This window comes from Alosa sapidissima, chromosome 2, assembly GCF_018492685.1.
Source record: "Alosa sapidissima isolate fAloSap1 chromosome 2, fAloSap1.pri, whole genome shotgun sequence".
NCBI classification, from domain to species: domain Eukaryota; kingdom Metazoa; phylum Chordata; class Actinopteri; order Clupeiformes; family Clupeidae; genus Alosa; species Alosa sapidissima.
The window spans coordinates 2,884,003-2,906,502 of NC_055958.1; the positions used below are offsets into that span (position 1 = coordinate 2,884,003).

Consider the following 22,500-nt stretch of genomic DNA (forward strand, 5'->3'; position numbering starts at 1 on the left):
GGGATGTTGCTCTGTGTCTCAATGTAACTGCACAATGTGCCAACATGCATGTTTCATGTTTCTGTAGTGTCTGTGTGTGTGTGTGTGTGTGTTAGGGGGGAGGTGGGGGCCTGGAGAGGCAGGCAAGTGTGACCCAGTCAGCTCAGTGAGCACGCTCAGCAAAAAAATGACAACAAAAAACTGCAGTCCCCGGACAGTTCTTGCTGAGTAGGGGCAGGCAGTAGAGGCTGTAATTATAAATCTGCCATTATTACATTTCCCCCTTCCATTGTTCCCCTGCATGCCAACCGCAGCACAGAGAAGTGGCTCGCTGTTCCCCCTCCACTTCTGATTGGCTGAATTTGCATATTCTACCTTGGCCAGATTAAGGTAAACACTAATAAATATCCACAGGCGAGGCAGTCACTCCGCAATGGGATGAGGTCTCCCTGACAGAGTTGTCAGGCCCTTTTGCGAGAGCGCAGCTAGAAACCATGGCATTGTGATTAAAATGTACATTACTCTCTAACAGTTTTGTTCTCCCACACTCCTGTTCTCTCTCTCTTTCTCTCTCTCTCTCCCTCTCTCTTTCTCTTCTCATCATGCTCTCCATCACTGTCCCTCCCCTACCTGATGTAGCTTGTTGCATATCACTTTCTTGATGTTAATCATCGTTCCTTCACTTTCTCTCTCTCTCATGTACACGCACACACACACACACACACACACACACACACACACACACACACACACTCTGTCTCCTCCTCCCGGTCCCCCATCAAGAAGACGATGAGATGGAACAAGTAGGAGAAGGAGGAGAGGAGGAGAGGAGGAGGAGGAGGGAGGCGGGCTACTGTCCTGACTGACCGTCTGTGTGGTCAGAAAGGGCAATGTGTCTGGGCAGCATGAATCTTTAATGAGGCCTCTCAGTCTCACTCACTCTCACTCTCTAACACAGGCTCTGCTGCACTGCGTCAACAGAACACACACCTCAGTCATCACAAACACCCATGCCGAGTACACACACACACACACATGCTGTGTGTCTGTCTGGGCTTGTATGCGTGTGTGTGTGTGTGCACTTGTGATGTGTGTGCGCTCACTACCTGACACACAATCACACACAGTCACAAAGCAGTAGGTCCATGCGTATGCCAAGGACTGCAAAGGACAAAACAGACTGAGCATGATTGAAAGTTTGTGTGTGTGTGTGTGTGTGTGTGTGTGTATGTGTGTCTGACTGATTTTTTTCTGAAGTGTTGAAGTGACATTGTGCATTGTATTCATTCATGTGTGAGTACATACATGCATTTCTGTCTGCATATACAGTACTGTATGTATGTGAATACGAATGTGTGTGTGTGAGGTGGGCCATATATCTTTCAGCTTAAGAGGACTTATATGTGACAGGCACACGTATCCCTGTCAGTATGTGTGTTGGTGTGTGTGTGTGTGTGTGTGTGTGTGTGTGTGTGCAAGGATATGTCTTATTGATTCGTCTGAGCCATGTGGTTTCCTTCTGATCTGAACTTTGCCTCCAGGTTTCCTCTGCCCCTGTCCTTTAACCACCATCACATCACACACACACACAATCACACACACACACACACACACACACACACACACACACACACACACACACACACACACACACACACACACACACACTCATTGGCCGCAACAGCCACAGAGCTGGCCTGTTGACACTGCTCACAGCACTGGGCTAAGTGCAGGCACAGCGATAAAGCTGAACACAGCATTGATTTTTAAAACCTCCCTTCGCCTCATATTTTACGTCTTATCTCAGTGGACCACTGAACCGAGTGCCTGTGAGAGAGAGAGAGAGAGAGAGAGAGAGAGAGAGAGAGAGAGAGAGAGAGAGAGAGAGAGAGAGAGAGAGAGAGAGAGAGGCAGAGAAAGGTGAATTGCGGAGAAACAAACAAGGAACGTGCGTTTGCCTCTGGTGCCCAAACCCTCGGGCCGGAGATCCACGACCCGGTTCTCCATCCCTGCTGAGATACAGTCAGAACTCCTGAGCCCTCTCTTTCTCTCTATGTGTGTGTGTGTGTGTGTGTGTGTGTGTCTGTGTGTGTGTAGACTAACTTCCCATGAAGGGGGACCCCGGAGAGCCACTGAGGATCATGTTTACCTTGCGATGTTCTGCAATGCAGAATGTGAAATATAAAATACATGTGAAATATACACAGTTCTGAAAGGACTATCTGATTTAGGATCAGTGATTCACTAAGCCTCATCTTCTCATTGCCATTCCAAGCAAAACATCAGATGATGAGAGAGCAGAAAGGTACAGGGTGTCCAGCAACTCATTCATCTTACTGTACCCTTCTCTAATCCTCCAATAATTTCTCACTGCACCAACATAAAAAAACACCACCACACTGTTAGCAGGCAATCTCATATTGTAAATTGTAATGCAAAACAGTAATGGCCAGGATTAATACTTGAATTTAGGGAACAATTCCAGTCTCAGGGGACCTGTTTGAAGGTGTTCCTGTATAAAACCTGAGCACTGGAAATCTCAAAGAAAAGGTTGAATGCAAATGTCTGCGAAATCATGACCTTCTCAAATACCCACCCAAAGTAATTGCTTATGTGTATACTGGTACATTACAAAGAAAGTATTGCTTAGAAGGCTTTTCATTTCTGAGACATGAAGGGAGCACTGTTTACGTGGCTGTTTCATGCAACAAAGGCCACTTTCAGTCTTGATAGAGATAAACAGCTCTCTCTCTCTCTCTCTGATTCTGATTCTTCACATCCTGAGCCTTCTTGGGCTCTATAAATACCTTCTCAGGCCCCCAACCTCCATTAGCCTTCGTAACAATACACCCAACCCACGCGATACTCAATCTCCATTTACCTAGGGGTTGTTTTGTGCCCATTCTCCCTCAAGTCCATGTCTTGTCTGTCAAAAGTTGTATTCTAGAAAGTTCTCAAATCCACCCACCCGTACTCCCTACCCCAGAAGACGACAGATAAATAAAAAAGCTCACCACAGAAATGCAATGGGAAGCAGCTGCTGTTTGCCGGAGTCTCTCTTAAATAAAGATAGAATCGCTATGACTGTGCCCCTCGCCGCGTCCCTCCCTGTTCGCCCCGCAATCAATCATCCGTCCCCAGACAGACTCATTGCACACCCGTTGCGGTCGCGGGCCCGACTCAATTAGCGGGGACGGCTCGCCCTGTTAGGGAAATCAGAAGCGGCGTGATTGCTGAACCGTGGCGAGGGCCAAATCAGAGAAAGAAAGAGAGAGAGAGAAAGAGAGAGAGAGAGAGAGAGAAAAACAACCGTGCACAGGCCTTTCATTCTGAATCGGGATGAAAGAATGTGATTATCTGAAAGTCTGGTCAGAGTCAGAGGGTTGCACTCAGCTAGCTGGCTGCTCAGTGGCATCTTAGCGTGCATTCTTAAATAACTAGTTAGCTTAGCATCTTAAACAGCCTGTCTCAAGGGCATATACTGCATCTTGTAAAAGTTCTCTGATGTGCCAAATATATAGTTGGCCTACCCTGTGGGCTCAGTATGTAGTCTTCTCTATGTCTCTCTTCAAGAGGCATCACAAGTTTTGTGTAAGACCAGTGAGCCACATTTACTTTAACTAGTAGATAGCTAGCTTGCTAACAAATGCATGACAATATACCAGGCTATATAAAAATCAGTTACTTTCAAAAACCTTTACACTACTTTATACATAAATCCCATTTAGGCTATATATCAGGTAAAACAACTAAATGGGATTGTTATACAAGGTCAAAGAAACTCAGCATAACAAGGCTTTAAATATTCACTTATTCAACTTCCAGGTGTCTTACAGAGTGAACCCGCTCTGGGGCTAGACCTTGTCAGCATCAAACTGTCCACTCTCTGCTGTTCGCCTGCTCTATTGTTAGCTGCTGCTCATGTCCAGATGGGCTGGTTCTGACACCTCATTCTCCTCAGCGGCCTTCCCAACTGCCCCCCTCAAATCCTTTCACACCCCCACAAAGTTCCCCCCCCCACTCCCCTGCTACCTCCCCTTCCCCGTGACTCACCACACGTCCTCGGCGTCCACGTCGCACTCGGCCCCAAACTGGCAGATGTCGCAGGTGGACGTTTCCTTTTGACCGTTCTCCGCCGAGCCCTCGCCACCTGCCACACAGGAAATGACACGCGGAGACACCGTGCTCAGCAGCAGCGTACACACAGATGTGGATACAGACACTCAAATGTCCATAGGCACGCGCACACACATACACACACACAGATGTGGATACAGACACTCAAATGTCCATAGGCACGCGCACACACATACACACACACAGATGTGGATACAGACACTCAAATGTCCATAGGCACGCGCACACACATACACACACAGATGTGGATACAGACACTCAAATGTCCATAGGCACGCGCACACACATACACACACACAGATGTGGATACAGACACTCAAATATCCATAGGCACGTGCACACACATACACACACACAGACGCACGCACGCACGCACGCAGGCACTATGCACACGCACACACATACTGTACAGTACACACACATTTTTGTTCTCAGGAGCATTCATGGCCATGGATACAGGCACACATCTATCTATAAAGCAAGAAGCGTCTGTGTGTCTGACTGTGTGTCTGTGGCACGCATATCTCGCTGACCGTTTGTCAGACTGATTTCAAACTTGGCAGGTGTCTTGCTACGGGCATGAGTAAGTGCAGTGCCAAATTTGACATTGTTTGAATAAGAAATGCAGGTAACACTTTATAATAACTACACACAATTCATCATTTATTAAGCCTTTGTTACTTATTAGTTAATGGTTTGTTCATCATTAGTAATTTCTTGTTCATACATAATTTATCATCAGTAAAGCATTTGTTCACACAGTAATAAATGGTTTGTTCATAGTAAATAAGCCTATCCAAAAAACATGTTTGTAAGTACATGATTTATACTTAATAAGTAATGAAACAACCACTTATAATGAAATCATTTTCTTATTATAAACCAGTTGCAAACTATTACAAAATGCTTTGTTCATCATTTGTAAAGCATTGTTCCTATGTTAATTCTCATAAATAAAGTATTTGTACACACAGTTATAAATGGGTTGCTCATAGTAAATAATAACATGTCTGACCTCAACAATAGAGTGAACTCCGTGGATTTTGCAACAAGACACCAACACACACAGGTATGCAGTGGTTCTTCAAAATGACGTAAAAAATGATGTGCAATAAACGGACACTTCGAATAGCCCAGGCTACTTTGGACTGTCTTTAAACTTTGAATAAGCAAACGACATTTCCAACTGCAAGGTCTTAAATTGAAATGAGCGATAATGGTCCCGAATTAAAGAACGTCTCAGAATGCCACACATGCAAAGCATAACCAGCGACAAGCAACGAGTGGCAGACAGAGTGTGATGTCACTTATAGGCCACCAGAGACTGTTTTTGAGTCACACCGTTGCAAATTCCATATGATGCATCATTCCACAAAATGGTTTGTTTTCTCTATCATCAAGTTATTCAATAGGCTAAGCATATAGCCTTGACTCAAAACAGCTGTTAGGATTATGTAATTTTGATTTGTAAAAAATGTCACAAGTAGCCATGCTTAAATTCTGCTCACTTCACATGTACAGTATTATATTATTATATTATCTGTAGGCTTATTCATTATTGAATGCTTACCTGGAATTATGTTTTTCCCTGTTCTATTTTCAAACCAGGCCTACCTGCAGGCATGTAATTGGGCTACAGGAATAGCATGTTTGAACGGGCACTGCACTAGTACATATAAATGAACTGTGACATACTGTACACACACTCAAACACATACTGTTCCAAGGTGCATCATACAAATAGACACTAGTATGCACTCACACCTTCAAACATGCTCTTATATGCTCAGTCACGTCATGTGTGCCTATGTGCTTGAGTGCATGAACGTATGCATCTCTCTGCCTCCATTCACACGTAGAGCACCTGTGAAGAGCAGCTAAAGAGATGAAAGAAGAGAAGAAAGGGGGGTTGTGGCGGTGGGGGGATGATGATGACGGCGGCAGCGATGGCGATGTCAGGCGGGAGCCGTGGCGTTGGTGGCTCCTCATTTTCTCTTTGTCTCGCGCTCTCTCACGCTTTCCAAATCCCCCCACTGATCTCGCCTGAGCTCCCTCCTTCATTTCCTCCTGATGGGTTCTTATTTGGTGTGCCGGCGCCTCGCCGACGAGGCTCCTCGGAGCTGATGGGGGTGAGGCGGGGGGCGGGGGGGTTTGTGGGGGGAGGCCTTGGAGGCCTTGGCTCCTGCGATCGCGTATCGCGCCCATCATCAGCCGGCGGGAAAAGCAATCCGGAGCTCCGTGGAATTTAAATTGCGTTCCCTCCTCCGAGGATCACAGTCCCTCTCTCCCGATCCCAGTCCTCCATTACGACATGCTATTTTTAACACTTAGACCCGTGAGGCAAGCGGAGAGAGAGAGTGTGTGTGTGTATGTGTATGTGTGTGTGTGTGTGTGAGTGAGAGAGAGAGAGAGAGAGAAAGATCAGACAGGCGAGAGATATCTTTAACAGCCATATTATTTTCTTTCCACAACAAAGCAGTGGCATGTTGTGCACTACAATTGCAGACTTGTTTTGCTTCGATCGGCTTGTCAAAGTGTTTATTTCCAGTATGGATATTTAAATTGAGGTGTTTTATTTATGTTTACTTGAGATGGTTTTGTCTGGCTTTCATTCTTCTATCTACCTAATGCTTCTGTAATCTTTCTCTCTGCTCACGTGGGTCTCTCTCTCTCTCTCTCTCTCTCTCTCTCTCTCTCTCTCTCTCTCTCTCTCTCTCTCTCTCTCTCTCCTAGCTGGCTCCCTACCCAAGCTTCCCTGTCCTTTGCTGTGATCAAAGAGCTGGAGAGAATATTTGCGAAGTTCAGCCTTTTTCCCCTCTCTTTGTTTGAACCTTTGTCTGGCCCTCAGGACTTGGCTGGGAGAATGTGTATGTGTATGTGTATGTGTATGTGTATGTGTATGTAAGTGTGTGTGTGTGTGTGTGTGTGTGTGTGTGTGTGTGTGTGTGTGTGTGTGTGTATGTGTGTATGTGTGTATGTATGAGAGAGAGAGAGAGAGAGAGAGAGGCTGGCAGTGCAGTAGCTACTGAATGCACACGAGTGTGTGTGTTCACTTTTCCATGGCTATGACAGCGACTGGGCTCTCCCGGCACCTGGGCAGTGATGCATATCCGCCCGCTGCTGCGGCGTGTGATTGTGTATTCATGGAGACGGTCGCGGCGCGTGATTGTGTATTCATGGAGACGGTCGCGGACCTCGGGACATTTTTCCGGCGGGCCATAAGGTGAGACTGCATACCCGGACTGCCAAATCACCTTGAATGCCAGGGAGCTGCAGCAAGCTGTGCTCTTCAAAACAGTTGACCTCTCGTGTCCCGTGCCTCTCTCTCGTCCTTTATCTACAACCCTCGTCCACTCGTCTCTCCTTCTCTCTCTCTTTCCCTCTCTTTCTCTCTCTCTCGCTCTCTCTCTTTCTCTCACTTACTTTCTTGGCATCTCTGCATGTCCATATGTGTGCTCACAGTCTTCTTACTCTCGCACACACACACACACACACACACACACAAACACACACACACACACACACAACACACACACCACACACACACAGAGAAGAAAACACCCACAGCAGTGCGACGAAGACACCTTGATAACAAAGCAACCTGTTGATGGCGGCGTCAAATTAATCGCAGTGTTAATGGAGAGCACTTCGCGATGGCCTTTTCTCAAAGACGCCCCGTCGGAGACGGCGCCTATGAGACAGATGGCAGGCGGCAAAAAAACGATTGTGCCAACACCGCCGAGTCCCAAACCCATCTGCGGTGAAGAGCTAACAATCAAGCCCAGGATGCGAGAAGTTGTGACTTCATGGGAAAAAAACCTCACTCACTTTCGTTTGAAGCACATAATTAACAACAAGGTGAAGCTCATTACGTCTTGAGTTAAAACGTTCCCAGGGTGCGTTTGATTCGCAAGGGGAACATAGTCCAAAGTGTCTGGTCTGTGTATGAACATGTTCTGGTGATTAAAGAGAATCAGTGATTCCTGGGATGGCTTGTTTTTCATGGGGATGCTGCTTCTTGTCTTAGTTTTGGCAAGAGTGCCGCGGCCTTGCAGATGAAGTCTGGACATTGTAGATTGTACGCAAGTACGACAGGAAACACAACCATGCCCACACCCCCCCCACACACACACACACAACCATGCCCACACCCCCCCCACACACACACACACAACCATGCCCACACCCCCCAGTGCCCACACCCCCCACACACAACCATGCCCACCCCCCCCCACCCCCCACACACAACCATGCCCACACCCCCCCCACACAAAAACACAACCATGCCCACCCCCCCCCCCCCCCCACCCCCCCACACACAACCATGCCCACACCCCCCCCACACAAAAACACAACCATGCCCACACCCCCCCCACCCCCCACACACAACCATGCCCACACCCCCCAGTGCCCACACCCCCCACACACAACCATGCCCACACCCCCCCCACACAAAAACACAACCATGCCCACACCCCCCATACACACAAAAACAACCATGCCCACACCCCCCCACACACACACACACAACTATGCCCACACCCCCCCCACACATAAACAACCATGCCCACACCCCCCACACACAAAAACAACCATGCCCACCCCCCCCACACACACAAAACACAACTATGCCCCCCCCCCCCCCCCCCACACACACACACACACAACCATGCCCACCCCCCCCCCACACACACACAACCATGCCCACACCCCCACACACACACACACACACACACACAACCATGCCCACACCCCCCCCCACACACACACACACAACTATGCCCACAACCCCCCCCCACACATAAACAACCATGCCCACACCCCCCACACACAAAAACAACCATGCCCACCCCCCCCCACACACACAAACACAACCATGCCCACCCCCCCCCCCCCCCCCCCCCCCCACACACACACACACAACCATGCCCACACCCCCCCCCCACACACACACACACACACAACCATGCCCACCCCCCCCCACACACACACAACCATGCCCACACCCCCCCACACACACACACACACACACACAACCATGCCCACCCCCCCCCCCACACACACACACAACCATGCCCACACCCCCACACACACACACACACACACACAACCATGCCCACACCCCCCCCCCCCCCACACACACACACACAACCATGCCCCCCCCCCCACACCACACAAAAAAAGAAAAGAAAAAACAGCTCTGGTCTGAATCGCCACTAGCCCCAAGCTCTGAGCTCTTCAGCAGACCTGTGCTGGCCCAGCTGAGCAGACAGGACCAAACACTGAACACTGCTACTGGCAGCAGCTGCAAGACCAGTGGCCTGAACCTGCTTTTCACTGTCCACTAATGACCTACAGCAGTTCACCTGCCTCAGACACACCAGCTATTAGTTCTGCCAGTGCTGTAAGCTACTCTTTAGAGGGAAACGGGGGTTGGTGGGGAGGGGGGGGGGGGGGGTGTTGGGGGGCTGAGTGTCGTGGTTTTCCATGACATCGTCGCTGCAAATGGCCATACCGCAAGCGAGAGGACTGAGAGCGGTATACTGGGCCATGGGAGTACATGGGCTAACTTTAACCCAATAGAGCTTACAATCAAATCCACACACTATCTCGTCAAAGCATTACCTCTGAGTTACTGTGGGAGGCAGTTCCCCATGGGTCTGGCTAATCCCTGGGATCAGGTCACTGGAAATTATGTGTGTGTGTGTGTGTGTGTGTGTGTGTGTGTGTGTGTGTGTGTGTGTGTGCGTGTAGTTGTGTGTGTGTGTGCTTGTATGTGTGTGTGTGTGTGTGTGTGTGTGTGCATGTGTGTGTGTATGTGTGTGTGTGTAGTTGTGTGTGTGTGTGCTTGTATGTGTGTGTGTATGTGTGTGTGTGTGTGTGTGTGTGCGTGTGGTTGTGTGTGTGTGTGGCTTGTATGTGTGTGTGTGTGTGTATGTGTGTGTGTGTGTGTGTGTGCGTGTAGTTGTGTGTGTGTGTGCTTGTATGTGTGTGTGTATGTGTGTGTGTGGTGTGTGTGTGTGTGTGTGTGTGTGTGTGTGTGTGTGTGTGTGTGTAGTTGTGTGTGTGTGTGTGTGTGTGTGTGTGTGTGTGTGTGTAGTTGTGTGTGTGTGTGCTTGTATGTGTGTGTGTATGTGTGTGTGTGTGTGTGTCTGTGTATGTGTGTAGTTGCATGTGTGTGTGTGTTTGTGTGTGGTGTGCGTGTGTGTGTGTGTGTGTGTGGTTTTTGAGTGTGCCCATGTGAATGTGTGGGGTGGGAGCAGCAGTAATTATCCCCATTTCCTCTGTGTAACATGGCCTCTCTTCAACTATCGATCTTCCCTGACCAGAAGTGTGTTCACCCCCCCCCGTGTGTTCACCCCCCCCCCCCTCCCCCCCCCCCCCCGGCCCTCATGCTTTCAATTGTGACGGCAGCTTTTAACTTATGGAGCGGACACTCGGGCCATATCGCCATGCCAACAGGGGAAACAGAGAGACACACAGGGCAGGGAAGGAGAGGCACGACAGGATGTGGGCCGGGAGTGATGAGAGACAAGAGACCCAGAGAACGCCTGTGCCACAATCTGTGCACATGTGCCTAATGGGAGAGAGAGAGAGAGAGAGAGAGAGAGAGAGAGAGAGAGAGAGAGAGAGAGAAAAGGATAGAGAGGAAGGAAAAGGGAGAGAGAGAGAGTTTAGAGAGCGATAAAGAGAGAAGGTCAGAGACAGGGGAACATGAGGGAGAGATAGATAGATAGATAAACAGAGAGAGCAGGAAAAGAGAGAGAGAGAAAAGAAACAGAGAGATATTTGAGACACTCCACCGCCTGTCAACGTGATGATGAATGGAGCCCACCCCGCTCCCCCACACAGCACTGAGTGACCTTAGCGATGCACAGGGGGTGGGGTGGGGGGACGCGGACGCATGGCGAGCTCTCGGGTGCCAGATTTGTCGCCTGTCTGCCGTTATCAAACGTGTTTGGGAGGGGAGCGCTGAATAACCTTTCGGAAGCGATGGGGGGAACGTCTACGGTGACTAATTCCGCTCAACCTGACAGCTCCATTTGGCAAGCAAATGCAGTATCTCCCCATCCTGTCACCCACCTGTGAACAGTCAGCCGAGCTGGCGCTCGCTTAATACAGCTTGGCTACAGCCATGGAGAGCAAAACGGCCTGTTGTGGGTCCCTGACAGTAATTCAAATGCAACTGTGAGGAGAGTAGCACCTTGCCTGAGGCTACGTAGATTTACCCAGAGAGAGTGTCAGAGGAGGACACGCTCTCTGCTTTTGGCATGGACAATAGTGGATGTTCTAGGATGCATGAAGACCACATACCGTAGGTCAATTTGTGTCTTTTATAGATTTCAAGGTCACTCATCGATTGCACGATCAATATGGCAGAGACACTGGGAGGACAGTGGGGAATGTTTTGAAATTTGACATTTGTGCATCCATAGCTCTATGAACACAGAGCTGGTCAAGATGCCAGATGGCATTTAAAGTGCCGTCGCTGATGCCACGTAGGAGGTGAAGGAAAATAAAAGCTGGAGTCGGTAGAGAGGGACATCATAAAACATGTATTGATCTTAACATTAAGCACTGAGATTAGGCTCGAAAACAGAATGCACTTTACTGGTATTTTTCAGCATTTCTGTTGGCTAATGCACAGAGAAAATGGCTCAGCTATAGTCCAGAAGGCCATTGTTGATGAGTCTGTCCTCAGAGGCACCCTTGAGAATCCAGCTCTGTGCCCTTTCCATGATGACCTCAAATGCTTAACGAGTCTCTTGCCAGGGAACAGGAAACATAGCGAGTCTCACTTGGTTTCGCCAACGCCCTCGCCGTCCACACACAATGACGGAGGCCTTAAATGTCCCACTCCGGCCCGATGGGCCCTTTGAGTGGACAAGTGCCCGTGTCAAGCGGAGCTCTCACACAGAAAAAAGAAAGAAGAGGAAAGAAAGTGTTTGGCCCCTCTGAGCTTCCGTTGGAGTTTGACAGGCGTTGGGGAAGCACACCTCAGCTCGTGGCCAATTACACATGTAATTACCGCGAATGCCAGGGCACGAGGGAGGAAGGGAGAGAGATAGCAAAGGCGTCTCGTCTCATTTCGTCAAAGTGAAGCCGAGCACCGACACAACCACTGAGGACCCTCTCTTTGCCATCTGACATGTTTTTCGAGAGGACTCGCGTGAAGGACACCGGACGGAATTGGCAGTCGGGTACGGGCGGGGACGCAGTGAGAGTGGGCGCGCGGTTAGAGGGATGGTGGTGTGTGTATGTGTGTGTGTGTGTGTGGGGGGGGGGGGGGGGGGGGGGGGGGTATGTGGGAAATGAAATGAAAATTGGGAGCCAGCATGGAGCTGGGTCCAAACTGGGTCACCCTCCTTGAATGGATTAAGGCGAAAGAATTAGTAGAGGAATTAGGGCTTAAAACTTCATTTTTCCCGGCTTTGATCGGATTAGGCGCGGCTCTCTGGCAGGCTTTTTGCGTGTGCACGCTCGCACACACCAGCGGGGGTGGCAGTGAGGGTTCTGGGGATGAGCCACTGCTCTTACTGTGCCGGAGATGGTGGGGTGAACCGCAGACCCCTGCAAGTCAAGCTCTGGCATCAGCAGTCTAACGACATTGCAGCCCACACAAACAAACACAGATGTACTTGGAATACGCGCCATATGCCCATGTGTGTACATGAGGCTGATCCAAATACACAGCAAATAAATTTGTCATCTAGATACATACAGAATTCAGATGGGCACCCATCAGCATGGCTGCCAAACATCATCATACATTATGTGCATTCAGCAAAAGAGTTTTATCTCGCCTCCCGTTTTTATTGCTCTCGATGCATAGGGAGAAGAGCCTGGGGTAGAAAACTGATTTGAGATCAGCGCCACAAGAATCTCTCATCAACGCGCCCAGACTGGTTATAGTGTCAGGGAGGGCTTCTCTGTGGGAGGATCATTAACCCCCCCCCCACACCCCTTATTAAGAGGCTCTTCTTTCCACCGTGAGGCTGGGGCCTAGCGGGGCTTAGTGCAGACTTTACCTGCTCTGCTCTCTGTGGTGCTACTGTAGGAAAGACCGGAGGAGCGGAGAGGAGGTGGAGGGGGGTGGAGGGGGTGGAGGGGGTGGAGGGGGGTGGGGGCATGTAGAATACAGGTGGGGAGAGAGAATGAGGACCAGAGGAAGAAAAAAAGCATGATGAGGAGAGAAGGAGAGCTGAGAGGAAACGAGGGAGAAAGAGAGAGAGAGAGAATATAAAAAAGGGAGATAACAAGAGAGTGCTCAGGGAGGAAGGGAGCGATGATGTGAAGGGAGAGATGATGGAGAGATGATGGTGAGGCATGCGGCGTGAAAGTTAAGGAACAACACCTGAAACAAAGAATGACGGAGAGCAAGTAAGATGGATGGAGAGAGAGGAAAGAGATATAGAGAGAAACAGAGAAGAGACAAGGAGGCATGAGAAACAGAAAGAGACAGAGAGAGAGAGAGAGAACACAAGAAAAGAGAGTGAGCAAGAAAGAGAGAGAGAGAGAGAGAGAGACTGAGAATGGGGCAAGGTGAAAAACACTATCCAGCACAATGGCGATCAATGCTCAGTCAATAAAGTGTCACTTTCTGCAGGCTAAGAATGGAGGACTCGGGCTGATGGGAGGGTTTGGGCGAGAGGCTGCGGAGACACTGGACGCTGCATTAGAGCCGCGCCGAGCGAGCAAGCTTGGCGTCTCGCCCTGCTGACGCCCCCCCCACCCCCCCTCCATCCCTCCTTCCCCCTATCCCCCCATCCCTCTTTCCACTTCTCCGATTCACGCATTAGCGAGCAGATAGGATGATGGGGAGAGTAAAACACTGCTGAATGCTGTTTTACGGCTTGTAGCCATGAAAGCTTTGGGAACAGGAAAGAAAAAAATAAACACACACACACACACACGCACACACACACACACACACACACACATGCACACACACACACACATACACACATGCACACACACACATGCACACACATGCACACACACACATACACACACACACACACACACACACACACACACACACACTCACACACACAAAAGCAGGGGCAGACCTCTGGAGGGAAGACATGAGAGGAGAGGAGAGGAGAGGAGAGAGAGGAGGAGAGAGAGGGAGAGGAGAGGAGAGGAGAGAGGGGGGGACAGAGAGAGTGCTCGCGTCTACCAGGGGAAAAATCTGTGTTAGGTGTTTCTCACGGTAAATGATACAGGCTGTGTAGAGTAGAACTACCATTTTATACTGAATATAGAATCCTGCATTGTCCTATTTGAGTGAGTGCCAGATGTCTGTGCTCCTCCAGTAATGCCTTCAGCGGCTTTCTTTTGGTGAACACACAAACACAAGCATATGTCCCCTTCAATTCTGAGATGCCCACTGCCCGCTAATTTCGACTCGGCAGCAAACCATAATTATCTCTGCGTTGGCCGATAAATCCGTTCAGGGTGATTTAGCGTAGCTGACCTCACATTGTCGTCTCAAGCCCGAGCCCTCAATTAAGTTCTCCCTGCTGCATAAGAGGCTCCTGCCTCTCCTGTCCTCGTGAGGCCCGTCCGGGTGTGGTGCTACGCTCTTGCCAGACAGAGGGGGGGGGGGGGGGGACATGAGATGGGCATGGCTGCAGTGCCTAGCTCTGTTGGGCATCGCTCCTTGCCAGGCGTGTTTTTTTTGGCCTTGGCTTGTTAATCCTGTTGCGGCTGCATGGCCACTTTCCTATAAACTCTCTCTCCCCTCTCTTTCCATCTCTCTCTCTCTCTTTCTCTCTCCCTCTCTCACTCTTTCCTTCCACCCCTCTCTCTCTCTCCCGGGCACTTGCGCCGGCTCACGCCACCACCCCCACACCACCACACCCCCAACACACCCACACCCCCACACCACCACACCCCCCACTCTCAGAGGACAGTGAGAGGCCAGAGGATGCAACAGCCAGGCAGGGGCCCTGCTGTAAACATGTGACCCGGTGTCATCCTCAGGAGGAGGGTGCATGTGTGTGTGGGGGGTGGGTGGGTGACTGCAGGGCACTGCAAACATGGCTGATTAATTATTAAAGCAGCTCGCTCCGTGAGTCACCAGTCTCCGTTCGGAGGCTCTGCAAACGTTTGATGCTTCAGTTATTTAACAAGTATTCACAAGCGGCTGCTAATTCATCATTTATCACATTTGTGCGTCGCTTGGTGAAATGTTGTTCTCCAAAACAAATGTGATTGTGATTGCGTAACTGCTGATGTCATACGCTGCCTTGTCAACATTTATCAAGCTCACAGTTTCCTTATGCTTGCATGTGATTTGATATGGAACTGATTCCAGTTTTAGCTCTGAGCGCTGGCAGCTAGCTGGATAAAGCCATCACGGAGTGATAGCAAACAGAAGCGACTGCTCATGCCTCATATTTTCCTGTATTGCGTCAAAAGGAACTTTCCCCGGCTAAGGGGACACAGAGGAAGCATCACCAGGGGACACAAGCCAAGATTAGATTATGCCTCCTCAGCACAGGCGCCCCTCAGGAGCTCCTTAAAAACTAGCAGTCAATATATAAACAGATCTCCCCTGTATCCACCAGGGACAGAGCGCCTTCGCTCAGCCTCACTTTCTAGCACACACACACACACACACACACACACACACACTGAACCTCTCCATAACAGTGTGGTCTCGTCTCAATCCCCCATTGCCTCGTCAAGGCCCAGGTGGGAGAGGGTTCCACCACTGAGGAGGTCCTCAGCATTAACAATTAGCATAGCTCTCGGCAGCTGCCTGACCTTGAGTCTTATCGGAAATGATGTATGCTCCTGCCATTAAAGCAAGGCAAGCCAACCACACAGCAATCATTTCTAAGGTGGTGTGTGGGAAAAAAAGGTTCAATCACAAAATCAATGTATATATTAGTATATTATATGGATGTATATATTATTTGTGTGTGTATATGCATATTTCTACATACATGTATACATATATAGTACTTATAATAAAATCAATACATGTTCTGTATGTATATGTATCTTTGGAAGACATCTTATTATTTTCATCAAGTTTTATCCCCCTGAAACAATCAGCTCTACCAACAGTGCTGGGATCAGGTGTGTTCAGTAACAGTTTGTGGAAGGTCTGTTTGAGCCTTATTGAATAGATCCAAAGGACAAACACATGCTTTCAAACTAAAGTGTTTTCTTTTTTCCCAAAGGCTTGTAAACCAAAGCACCATCTTACACCGACATTATCCATACTGAATTCAGCCTGTATCAACAACACTATTACTTTCCCATGGCTCAGGAGAGCACCTGGCAGAAGCGCAAACAACCTCCTCCATCACAGTGGGGGGGGTTCTCTCTTTGCAACTGTACTCTCATCTGTTCCAATACAAACACAACTAATAAACTAATAAACAACCTCCTTCACCTCACTGGATTTTTGGCTCAAATCTCCCAGGATGAATCAGGCCTTTCAGAGCTGCAGCTAGCGGCACTGCAAACAAACAGCCCCTAAGATGTTTAGATTTCAAAACACTGAGTGGCTAATCTCCTGGGATTGTGACGTAGTAGTAAAAAAAAAAAAAAACAGTCATAAAAAAAACAGTGATATAACTTGAGCTGGAGAGTCCAGAATCTGAATGAGTGCAGTGTAAGAGGATCTGTGTGGTTTTAGATTGATGATGTGTACAGGCGCACAGAATTATGCACTGTGTTCTATGCTTATATCAGAGGTGACCGTCCGATGGAGATCAGAGATGCTCATCTGACTTCACCTCTCCTATGCCACTATGTGGAATCAGATCAGTAGAGGTTTAAAGGCTTGTGCATGCTAGAGCTAGAGCTATGAAGGCCCACACTGAGCAACAATAAGGAATCTTCTTAATGTGATTTTTTAAAATTCAATGGATTTCTGAGTGGGTGTCAGGTTTCCATCATTTTCAAAATCGCTCTGAACGTGAAAATCAATATTGTTTTTCATGTGTTTTTTCTTATAGTATGATAGAATAGAATTCTTTAATGCCATTGCACAGAGTACAACAAAATTGGATGGCAGTCCTCTTGGTGCTTACAGATTAAAAAAATATAGTTCTAAAATAATGTAAGACAATACAAAATATACATGTCCAGCTGTTCACAGACCGCCCCCCTCTCTACCCTCCCGTTATCCCCACATACACATACTGTACATTCTCCAGTGACAGTAAGATAGAATGGGGAAAAGTGCAAAAAGTGCCTACAGTCCGACACACAGAGGGGCTCAGGGCCAGATGTACTAATGCTTTTGGCCCACTTCAGGCGTATTTGTTTCGCAACGCGCGTTTAAAATCATTGCGAGGTATGTACAAACAGGCCGCTAAGATGTTAAAGCGCAAACTGCCTGTCGCGGGAGCTGAAAATGGCACATTGCGTTTTTCGTGTCATGCATATGCATTCATGGGAGGATCCAGAGGAAAGTGGGAGTTTAGCGTAAAAAAATGGGAGGGGAAGCGTTAATAGCGCCTAATTATGTATTTCACGGTATGTACAAAGACTGCTCGTGAAAGCGCACGTCTATTCTGCGCCTAAATACTTCTGCCTTGTAAAAGCAGGTGTTAATCCAAATTGCAGTTCAATGTGTCAATAAGAGAACCTTTCAAAGACAACAGAATCGCTATTTAGAACACCAGTTTTTTTTTAAGTAGTACTATCAAAAGCAACCTTAACTTTCGTTGGCCTTTCGAATGTCTTACTTTCACTTTCACGTTATTCACTTAAACTTTCCTACTTGCTAGATTTGACCAATCTTCCATAGCCTACATGCACAAGTAGTTTGAGTAGAACTACTGATCTTCATTATCTCTCTGCTAGTTGACATCTTATCATGATCGCTAAACGTTTGCTTCTTTTTTAATGTTGTTCAGTTAACTTTATTCAACTGCGCTTGTATGTAGGCTCTGCTGTAACCGTTCAGTTGTGGACGTTCGTAAATTGCGTTTATGGGCGGAGAAAGGCAGAGAAAGCACAGTTTACACTTTGGATTGAAAGTTTGATAAATACGACGGAAACTTGGGTCTGATTGCGTTCGCAATCTGCGGCGTGTCCATGGCGCTGATAATGCTATGTTCGCAAATGTACGTACATCTGGCCCTCAGGGCCCTATTTTAATGGTCTGAAATGGAAGTGTCTTTGCACAAAACACAAGTGACTTTGTGGGCGGATCTTGGGCGCTGATGCTATTTTACCGGCAGGATAATTGACTGTTGCGCCTGACGCAAATCTAAAATGGGGTGGTCTGAAGTAGCTACATTAATCATGGGTGTGGTTTGGGCGTAACGTGCAATAAACCAATCAGGGCGTCATCTCACATTCCCTTTAACAACAGGCACGCTTGTTCCATAGCTGATTGCTATTATGGTGGCGTATTTGCCAGGCGCAGCCAGGAGCGTTCACAGCGCTATAATCACTGTTCAGTTAGGAACAGTTAGCTATTGATTTTTCCTCTTGACAAAATGTAATGCAGAATTGTCTATTATTTGTCAGAATTGTCTTGTTATGTTTATTTAGTAGGGAGGTGGCTCTGAGGGGGGCTAGTCTAAGCACACGTGTGGTGTGCTTTTGTGTATTGCTTATCGCTTTGCGCTGTGCCTTTGCTGTGTGACAGGTGAGCCTTTCTTTATGCTTGCGTGTAAAATATTTGTGTGGACGTCCATAGTTGCCACCCTCAGATCCCCACTGCCCAACCGCTTGTGTATTAATAAATCCTTTGCTTTCCTGGAATCATGTCTCCAGTGTGTAATTACGAACCTGAAAGAGCTGTCTCGGTTTAGAGGTACGATCTCTTAAAGATTCCCTGATGCATTAGGCCTCAGGGTGGCGTAGTCAGACTACTGTGATTGGCCCTTTGGCCCTTCCTATGGATCACCCTGTTACACTTAGGCTGATGTTAAAGTGCACGCGATGTTTAAAGCCATACACAACGGTAAATTGGAACAAAACTGAAGGTAACTTTAGCTTTTCTAGGGCTGTATAAAGTGATCCAAATTAATAGGTCATAATTAGGCGTTGTTGTTGTAAAGATATTGCATGTAGATGTTGTACTATATAGGCTACTAAATGTTTAGGTCACCAATGCACGAACAAAACCAGGAAATGGACAAATATTATCAAGGCTTTGAATGTTTCCGTCTGTGCACGGGGGTGTCTGTAGATTGGTGTGCAACGCATTCATTCATGCAGGCCTGTGGTCATGCATGCGCCCTTAAAATAGCATCTGCATTTGCGCCACAGACTTTAGACCAGGGAGTTCCTGGTCTGTGGCGGAATTGTTTTCTGAAACTGCAAAACATCAGCAGTGAACGTTTGCGCCGGAACACGCCCCGTCTTTTCGCTGAACCGCCCCCGTGGGCGCAATCGAATTCCCTAATTTACAGGCATGTACCTGTGGAGGGAAAATTCCAATATGCGCTGACTGTAAAATAGGAAAGACAAAAGCGTGAGTATACAAAGTCAATTGCGCTGGGACGCAAAATAGAGCCCTCAGTCTCTAAGTGACCGTGTGTGAGGGTGCCTGGAAGTGTTCAGTGTCCGTATTGCGGTGGGATAAAAACTGTTTTTGAATCTGTTTGTGTGTGTTTTGATGGACATGAACCGTTTGCCGGAGGGCAGCAGTGCAAACATATGATGACCGGGGTGTGAGGGGTCTTTCAAAATGTTTGCAGATCTGGTGAGACAGCGGGAACTGAAGATGTCCTGCAGGGAAGGCAGGGCACAGCCGGTGATTTTTTGGGCGGTATTGATAATCCTTTGTAAGTCCTTCTTGCACTATACACTGCAGTTGTGGATGATGTTGTTCTAATTAACTACAATTTGAAACTAGTGATTCCTGTTATCGATATAGTTAGCTTTGGCAGGGTGGCAAACAGTGCTGGATGGAGTTTCATCTGCATGCTGCGGTTCATCTTCATCCTCAGAGTAGCTCTCCACCTGATGGCCACCTCCCTTCTACTCAGAGGGATATAATGAGGGGGGGGGGGGGGGGGGTTGTGCAATTTCACTTTTACTCTTTCCAGCCCAGTTGCAAATCAAAGTGCCACCTGACTTTCAGACAGTAATCTCATCATAATCCAACTGTTACGGAGGTGTGCTCATTGCTACGTGCGTGCACACACACACACACACACACACACACACACACACACACACACACACACACACACACACACACACACACACACACTGTTGGTACTCTGCACTCCAGCTCAGTCCCCCGTTGTTATTTTTATACACACGAAATAAATTATAATAACAATCCCCTCTGACCCCTGGGTGACCCGCCGTAACTCAGTACTTCCCCTCCTCACGCAGGACAGACAGCTGAGGCAGGACCCAACACTAGCTGACCCCCCCCCCCCCCCTCTCTCTCTCTCTTTCCTTCATCATCTCCAACCTGGTCTCATTTCCTTCAGATATCTCAGAGTTTGCATTTAATTGCCATTTGCATTTCAGCAGTGATTTGCATTTGTGTACAAACACAAACACATACACAGATATAGGCACACACACACACCCACACACACACACCCACACACACACCCACACACACACACACACACACACACACACACACACACACACACACACACACACATATATATGTGTGAATTGGCTGTGTGCCCTGGTGGGATGGCTTTAAGTAGCTGGTGCCTGCAGTATAATGCACTCTGGGGCCGAATCCTATGGCACTGTATTTGTGATCACAATGATGGGATTTCCAGTGTTCTATTTTGTATCTCAGGCGAGAGAAACCTCCCTGCTTCCGTTTGGCCATTCTATCAAAGGATTTGCAAATACAGATACCTCCATGTTGGGTGGATTTGAAAGATTTTTGTGAAGGTGCCCTCTGCGCTATTTTATATTATTGAGTGTGTGGACTGTATGTCTCTCTCTCTTACTCTCTCTCTCTCTCTTTCTCTCTCTCTCTCTCTCTCTCTCTCTCTCTCTCTCTGTATGGGTGGGGAGACGTGCTTACTTAGCTTCCAATCCAAATCTAATCACTTCCACTGTATGGCTCCATGATCTTCATGTATTAGAAGCAAAACAAAACACATACAAAGGACTACTTAAGACCCAACTGCTAGTTTTTCACCATTTTTAAGAGGCATTTACTGCTTATTATGAATAGTAATAGTAGTGAATTATAGTAGTGAATTATGAATTAGTATTAATAACAGTAATTGGAAAAACAAGGGATTGAATAATACTGTAATAATAATAGAAAATATACTGTATATTTTGAGGCTATTCTCATAGCATAGATAATCCAATTATCCAATCCAATGTTTTTTTTTTTTTCACTCTACTTAGCATGCACCACAAAATTCTCTGTCAGTATGCTATTTGCCTGGCCATTCCAGCCGTGTCCAGTGTTATCAGGGAAACTCAAACGGATAGATTAGATTAGTCACTTCCCCAAACCTCTAACCTTGTTGCCATGGCGATGCCACAGCGACCAGCGAAGGTCTCTCCACACCAGAGGACCAGAGGAGACAGTGTGGCTGTCTGTCGCCACCGACAATGAAATGGGGAGTGAAATGGGGAGGAAAAAGAAAGACATGATTTATTCCCCCTCAGCGATGGCCCTGCTGCGCTCCTGAAGAGCAGAAGGCCAGACGCAACCACTAGCTAATGCTGGGATCAACTGCGGTCAACTGTGGCTGTGTAGAAGACAAACAAGGCCAGCCAAACAAAAACAAAATGAACAAACAAACAAAAACAGATGTTTTTTTTTTCCCCTCCTTGTCCCCAGGGGCTACCAGGGGCCTTTTGTATTGACCAGGGGGGAAATCAAACTAAATTAAATACATAATTGGCCCAGACGACAGAGACCTGAGAGTACAGTAATATGGATTAATGAACTGGGGGGAGATCCATATTGCTGTAGTTTTGAGGGGCAATGTGGTAACATGATTAATCACCGCAATTTAGGAGTGTTATTTTCACCTGGGTTTTACTGCTCTACCTTCTCTTAAATTATTTCACACGCACACACACACACACACACAAGATAAGGCATGAGAAAGTAGAAAGTGCACTTGCAATCTACAGGGAATGAATGCCGAATTAGAATGAGAGCCTGAGAGAGAAAAAAAGAGTGAGAGAGAGAAAGAGAGAGAGAGAACCAGAGTGACAAAAAAAAAGAAAAAAAAAAGATGGGGCGAGCCTTTAATGACTAGCCTATAAATACTGATAATTAGCTCCCTTAAAGGGCAGCAACAGTAATTAACCCATTATTTACTCCTTTAAATAGTGCATTAACGAGCAACAAGCCCATACAATGGAGTCTGTGATTCACTTAGGTCACAGATGCGTGATGTGTCACGTCGCCTGCCCACTGACATGACCAGACACTTAATCCTCCAGCTC

General features: G+C 47.7%; 1 protein-coding gene across 4 annotated transcripts in view; it reads right to left on the reverse strand.

Moving 5' to 3' along the window:
• The window catches only part of tmeff2a (transmembrane protein with EGF-like and two follistatin-like domains 2a), an 84,720-nt gene that overhangs the window by 13,919 nt on the left and 48,301 nt on the right, over positions 1-22,500 (reverse strand). For all 4 annotated transcript variants that reach the window (XM_042073991.1, XM_042073979.1, XM_042073986.1 and 1 more), the window contains exon 5: positions 4,033-4,129. In XM_042073991.1, the coding sequence (XP_041929925.1) occupies positions 4,033-4,129 (97 nt within the window). The remainder of the gene's footprint in view (positions 1-4,032; positions 4,130-22,500) is intronic.